The sequence below is a fragment of the Geospiza fortis genome, unplaced genomic scaffold (assembly GCF_000277835.1).
Source record: "Geospiza fortis unplaced genomic scaffold, GeoFor_1.0 scaffold98, whole genome shotgun sequence".
In the NCBI taxonomy this organism is placed as follows: Eukaryota; Metazoa; Chordata; class Aves; order Passeriformes; family Thraupidae; genus Geospiza; species Geospiza fortis.
In genome coordinates, this window is record NW_005054306.1 from 11,191,220 (window position 1) to 11,198,567 (window position 7,348).

A 7,348-nucleotide genomic window follows, 5' to 3' on the forward strand; every position below is an offset into this window, starting at 1 on the left:
TTTCTTGGTGTTTCCTTTGCGTTTGTTTGGGGTTATTTTGGTGGAGAACAATGTGCAGTCCTGGTAATACACCTTCTATGTGTATGGTGCACTGAGATTTCCCCATGGATATTTCACATTGTTAAAGCAACCCAAGGCATGTAAAATGTCACATTATCATTTGCTCTGTGGATCAGAACAATATCTGTGCTCTTGCAGTATTGGCAATTTCTCCATGTCCTAGACAAGGTCAGAAGCTCATTACAGCAATCAAATTAAGCAAATAATCAATTTTGTCTGCATCAGCTGCATTTTGCTTTAACTTTTCCTTTAGCCCTTCCTCCTCTCAAGCAAAAAATGTTTTAAGCCACTATTTGATGTTAGTCATTATTCCCCCATATCTTACCCTTTCTAGCCAGATATTAAAAATACAAGATAATTTGCAAACAACCTCTAGCAACTTCTGAAAATAATCAGCTTGACATCAGCTGAGATGTTATTTTTCACCAGAGTTTAATCAGATTGGATGTGCATAATCATTCAGATACACAAATCTGCCCTTGTTTTTACAGAAAAAAAAATGCAATCAAATTATATTTCCAAATAAGTGCTGTATTTTGGATGACTAAGAAAATTGTAAACGTATGTATTTGTTCAATTATAAATGTGTGTCATGTGTCACGATAAGATGCACTTTATACATTAAAAGAAAGTACAGTTGAGTGAGAGAAGAGATAGAAAAGAGGGAGAAATGAGAGAGTGAAAGAAAGAGAAAGGAAAAAAGGGGAAAAAGAAAAAGGAGAAAGAAAAAGAGAAAGAAAGAAAGAAAGAAAGAAAGAAAGAAAGAAAGAAAGAAAGAATTCAAGTGCACACAATGCTGTCATCCCTGTTCTGTTAATATATCTCTGCCTGCACTAAAAAAACTAACTGAACTTTAAGAATAAAGAACATATATAACATATATGAACTTCACATTACATATAAATAACATACAATTACATATAAGAGGGATGTTTAAATAACTGTTTGCCACATCAGAAATTTGCCTTCTTTTTTAATCTTAACTGTTCAAAAACATTGATTTGAAATAAACTGCAACCATACCTTTCATGGAATAAGAAATCCTGTAGGAGTTTTTCAGTCCATTTCCAGGCAGCAGAGAAAGCAATGAAACACACAGCTAGCAGGGATCCTGTTCTGTGAATCTTGATCTTTAAAAGAAGTAAGAAAGTTAAGCAAGACACAACCTTTCAACTGGGGCAGCATTTGCAACTCTCTTTGAATAAATGCTCAACTTTTGCAAACTGGAAAACAGTTCCGTTCAGCATCATCCCCGCAGCTGGTTTCCACGTGACGTCAGTGCACGGAGGATGGTTTTAAAGCCATCTCTTCCAACCCCCAGCTTTGTAACTTTATATCTCCTCATATTTTGTGTAAACAACTCCAACTCCGGGACATTTTTAGGTTTTATAGTGCAGTCCAGTATTTAAAGACTGCCAAAGCAGCTAGTATTAATATCAAAGCTGTGACAACAGGCAATTTTAGGTTTCTTTTATTGTTGTCTATGCTGTAAAGGAAGATTTTTGCTGTCTTCCAGACCTCGTTTTCAGGGTTATATTTTTTAGTATGATCATTTTGAGATTTGCAACTTGATCCTCCTTAACTGCTTTGTAAAAGGAGTTTTGTTTAAAGCAATGGTTTTGTTGGTTAACAGCTATCCTAAAGAGCTAAAAGCAAACCACTCCTCCCTAAAATCCCTTTCTGTATTCTAAATATGCTCTCAGTTATGAAATGCAAAATTATTGGGCACTGTGTAATCCTACTGTCTTGCATTCTGAGAATGGCAGTAACGGTTTCTTTGGGATACACGCAAATATTCCTGATACTTTATAGTGTTTCTGGATCAGATTCTACAGTCTGTTAGTTCACTTTGTATCTCAGCAAAGCAAAACGCTTGAAATTGGATGAAGAATCTCCCTTGAACAGGGAAAATCATCTCTGGCACAAGGCTGGTAAAAAAGGTCCAAAAACACCTTGGGCTGGATATAAATCCCTAGGAGTGTCCACAGCAAGTGTTGGCATGGGATGAGGGAAGGGAGCATGACAAAAGCAATCCAGCAAGCGAAAGTCCACAGGAGACCCTGAAGCCAGAGCAGCAAAATTCAGCTGCTCCCCCTGCTGAGCTGCAGGCAGGAGGAGCCCAGCTCGCTCCTCAGGTCTCTGGCCACCACGGTAACTCCCCTGCTGCCCGCTGGGTTAAACTGCTCCCATTTCTTGGCAGCCCCAGAGAGACCCCCAGGGGAAGCCTCACACACACCGCCCGCTGGGCACTGGTGATTGGGTGCGTCTGCACACCGAAACTGACACCGGCAGCAAATTCACCTTTCAGGGAACATTTTGCCCCGTGTGTGCCTGGATAAGGGCCACAAAATACTTGATTGAGGCAGCACAAAACTGGATAAATGGTGCTGTCAGACAGATGTCTTGGAATGCCCTAAGCAGGAACATATTTCTGTGGGCAGTGCAGCTGATGACAGGAGGATCAGGGAGAAAAAAGGCACGATATGAGGATTCACACATCCTTTGCTTAGTCAGCACTCTCCTTGTTAGAACAGCAAGTTTTTATCTGACAAAATCCATGATAAAATCCAGTATAAAATTTTAACCCTGGGTGCATTTTATAGCAAATACCAAACCAGGTTTCAGGGAAAACACATTTTTTCTCCTTATATGGTCTAGCTGTAAGTCTCAGCAAGTACATTAATTGGGCGCTTATTCTGCTCACATGGAACTTAAATAATGGGACTTGGGCTATTTGTGAAAATTGTAAAGATGGTCTAAAAATTGAACAAATATCCCCCAAGTACACAACTGAATGTTTCTGAAGAAAATCCCCAGACTCTAAACTCTGAGGATTTAAATCTAAAGAAACAATATGACTTTCTTTTGTGAGGTTAGGTCTCAAGCGCCAGCTGACATGGCTGGGAGTGAAGCCGGAGAGCTTGGGAGCAGAGCTGAGCCCACAGCTGGCGGCCAGGCATCACAGCACTGCCTCCTCCCTGAGGCCAGCACAGCTGCACTACTGCACATGGAGGCAGACTCTTCAGACATATTTTTTTTCTCTTATCCATCAACAGAGGCTATTATTCTTGTGTCTTTAATATTGCTAACTCCATGCCTCTTGTCTTGCTACGTGCACTCTTTGAAGTAAAAACAGTAAAAATAAATAAAACAATGGGCTAAATCCCAGGCTTGAATTCTCAATGAGGCAGAAGCCTACATTTCTGTCAGTGTGAGGAATTAGAAATGTGTGAGACTCAGGGGTTCATTAGGAGACAAGCACTGGACACACCTCATAGGTCAAAGGAACACATTAAATTCATCCTTCTATGGAAAAGGTGAGACAAAGAAAACATGAAGCGAATTGTAAAAACATGGGATCATTGTTCTATATACCCTTAAGTGTAGCAGTAGAGAATTCTGCTTTTGAGGACAAGAAATTATTCAACAGGGACTGTCCCTACTGTCCCTCCTCCAGCATCAGCAGACAAAGCAGCAAATTTGGCTTCTTGGTATCTGGCACATGTAAAATAAGCAGGAAGACTACTGTAGGCTTATTACATCCAACATATTGCTTCCACAGGAAAAGTATACTTTGTCCATATCTGGTACCACCACTGCTTGAGTCAAAAGTCAGCACCTTGACAAAAAAAAAGGTGCAAGGGCATTTTAAACAAGACCTCTGCTAAATTTCCCTTCATCATGCAAGACTGGAGACAAAGCAGCATGAGTTTCTGTTGCGGTGCTCGCAGCCACAAGTTTCAGCATGAGCTATAATCTGATCATATACTCAAGGCAATGACTAATAAAATCTACTGAAGACTACTTCAGGGCATCTTTGGCTGTGCTGCCCCAGCTTGGTTATGGCACACCCATTTTGCTATGGCCACAAAAGCTAGTGACAAGAAGGAAGAAGAGCACTGCTGCCACTGGAATCAACCCAATCTCACCATTAGATTCTGAATGATGTACACCTTGATAATCCTAGTATATACACCTCAGGAGCGGCTATATACAACAGGAAACAGGCAGAAGGGAATACAAACTGTCTCCTCTTACTGTTGTGTGCTTCTGCAATAGGATATAACTCAGTGGAGAGGCAGAGCCAGCGAAGTGTTATGTCATGTCACTGCTCCAAGGTTACATTGGAAATCGGTAGCAGATACTTTAGATGTTTACTTTAAATAGAGCCACCGTAATTTTCCCCATAGGCAACTGCATGTGTAATGGCAAAAGTTGGATTTGAATATCACTTCCCCTGGCATTAAATCAGAGACAGAAATGTAAGCCAATGGGAACTACATCCCTGATATTGATGCCTTTAGAAGTCTCCTACTCACCTATCAGATTCTGGGGTGACTAAGGAGAAGGGCATGTAATACCCTGAAGCTCTGCTTGTTTTCGTAAACAACTCCTGAAGTTCATGGGCAGTTCATCTCTTTTTATAACACATATCTAGACAGCCATGTTTTTGGCAATTTTCTATTTTCCGACTGCCAGGCATATTTCTGCGCTATAGCACCTGCTCTCTTTTAGTTTTGATTCTGAAGCACTGGTGACATGTGTCAGCAGACATGTATTCTATCTCTCAACTGGAGCTTCAGGCATGGATATTTTTGGTTGAAAGAAGTATTTCCGAGCCTGGAGAAAATGGTCATTCTAACATAATGGGAATTTTTCAGTAGCAGTAAGAGAGAATATCTGCATAGGGATTTTGTCAGGGCACTCAGAGCCAGCTCTAAAAGGGAAACTAATTTAATTGAATTTTTCTGGTAGCATTAAAAGAAAAAATGCACCTATTCCCTAAATTACATAAAAATTCACTGGAGATAGTGCCAATTTCCACAAGTGAAAAAATATCATAATTAGATCTACAGAAGGAAGATCTTTTCCTTTCAAAAGAATACAGAATAAATCCCCTGGGAACATAGGAAACAGAAATTTAATATATCAGGGAAGTGCTAAATGAAGGCAATTTCACGGTTCAAATTCAATGGCTTTTTTCCCTTGGAACATTAATACTTCACCAGAATATTCCAAAATGGGAGGTGTAAATCTGCTAAACAAGATTTCAACTGATAGGTAACCTGGCATATCCAGCTTCTTGTCACATGCAAACAAAGCCTGTATTCTTCTTACTGTTTGTCTTCAGAACTCCGAGCTGTGCAGCCGGCGGAATCAGTGAATCAGCAGTGCTCTGTGTGTCTCTGCCCTGCCTGACTCCAATGCACTCCTGCTAGAGGATGCTGATGTGTTCAGCTGCATTTGCTCACTCACCTGTGAGATGGTCTTCGCCCACCAGGCCAGTTACTGAGTGGGGAGAATCTGTTTTCTTTCTTGGCAAGCATAATTACTGCATTTCGTAATATCAAGTTATTTCAATTTAGCAAGACATAGAAGACTTATTTCTTTGGCTAGATCTTATCTTCTGGCTATGGATAAATGGCCATACTCATTCTATTAGCTTTCTCAGCATCTTTTAAAGTTGTGCAATATCTGGCATGAAACAGATCAGCAGCTCAAATCACTCCCTTCAACCTGAATGCAAAAGGACAAGAAATACACATCTCATTTCTCACTTGAGATTTCTCTGTGAGGCTCCTCGCCATTCTCCTTGCTCATGAGAGATTCAAAGACTGTGTGGAGCTTCTAAAATAATTTTGTGTGCTTTAGTGTGCTTTAATTTCAGACTCCAGCTTGTGCAATAGCTCCCTAAATGTCCCAAAAGGTCTCAGCCTTGATTTTGCTTTGTTTATGCCTGATGGAAAGCTCCAGCTTTTATGCAAGAAAAAATAGAGTGATAAATCAATGGGGATGTAATTACCAGTGCTGTGCAGAGATTATCCCCACCTCTCATTTCAGTAATTCATTCTTACATTTTCTGATTTCTGAGAAAGAAACAAATCTTTCCCAATTATTTTCCAAGATTTATTCAGTGTATGAATTCAGTGTATTACTACGTTAGAGTATTACTGTTACTGATACACTCTCTGTAAACCAAACCTTCTCTACTCATTTTTATTACATACAACCCATACATAAGCAAGTGTGGGTTAAAGAAGCCCAGAACTTCAGATCTTAGATTAAGTATTACTTTTTCTCTCTTAGGGAAATTGAGTCAGTAACATTTAAGAAAACACAAATGATTGGTTTTTCCTCCACAGGAGACACTAAAGCAGAAAGAAACTGAAAAAGTTGGTCTTGTGCTAAGATTTGGTATGACAAGTTTAAGCCTCAAATTGTTGTATTTTTAATGTCCAAATTGCAAATCCAGGGGGGAAAAAACCCCTAATACTTCCAGCAGTTGCTGAAAAACAAAAGGCCTTTTCCAGTTACAGAAATTCACTGTGAATTATGGCTTGATCATATCTTGCCATAATAGTTTTTAATATGTGGAACTTATTTTAGGTAACTGCATAAACTAGAGCATCTTAGAATCTCCTCAGAATTACTTTGGGCCTGACTTTATCCTTAACTGGGAAACCAGTCAAAGCTATCTATTAATCTCACATATATTTATTATAATTTCCTTTAGAAATCTCACTAACTATAAAATGGATAATGATGACAACACCCTCCAGTAGGAATAAGTATTTGGATTAAATCAAGGAGTTGAGTGATTTAGCTGATCAGGGTTACTGCACCTGCAGAGTGTGTTGAGGGAAAGCTAGACAAAGAAAAAATACTCTTTTTTTTAATAATGAATATTTTTGCTATTTTTTTCATTCACATAACAAAAATTTTATTGCCCCATCTGTTACCGCTCTCTGAGGATTTTCCCTCAAAATGGTGTCTCGACTATTCCAGGTAGCAGAGCATAACCTAGGCATGGAGATGAATTCTCACTGGGGAATGAATTAAGTGAACAGAGAGCTAACATGATAAATCAAAGGAAATCCTTACCACTAGCTAGAAGAACAACTGCTTTATTTATTACCACTCTTTACTACTACATTATTCAACATAGAAACTGTAGAAAAAGATGTGTCATTAATACACACACTTGTTCACCTTTTGAGAATTCACATTTGTGGGACTCAGTGGTTTCAGCATGGGTTGAATGAAACAGAAAAGTGAACTCCATAGGGCATTTCAGATGAGGTTTTCATAGTGGGAGATCTACTGCTTGTAGGAACTGCTATGTAAGTGTGAAAGAAAGAAATGTACTCTTACTTCAGCCTCTCCCAGGCAAGAAAGGAATATTCAGTGACTACTGATGCACACCCGTGTACAGAAGCTTCCCCCACTATGGGCTCTGGCTACCAATGGCACGGTTAGACAGGGATCACTCAGCAAACCAAGAGTTGCC

General features: G+C 39.5%; 1 protein-coding gene across 5 annotated transcripts in view; it reads right to left on the reverse strand.

Moving 5' to 3' along the window:
- LOC102044382 (protein SOGA3) overlaps positions 1–7,348 on the reverse strand; it is a 50,392-nt gene that overhangs the window by 13,791 nt on the left and 29,253 nt on the right. For 4 of the 5 annotated variants that reach the window (XM_031066692.1, XM_031066696.1, XM_005418470.2 and 1 more), the window contains one exon: positions 1,084–1,190. In XM_031066692.1, the coding sequence (XP_030922552.1) occupies positions 1,084–1,090 (7 nt within the window). In that variant the 5' untranslated portion in view covers positions 1,091–1,190. Of the gene's footprint in view, positions 1–1,083; positions 1,191–7,212; positions 7,336–7,348 lie in introns of those variants that run through there. The other variant, XM_031066694.1, reaches the window with a different exon arrangement.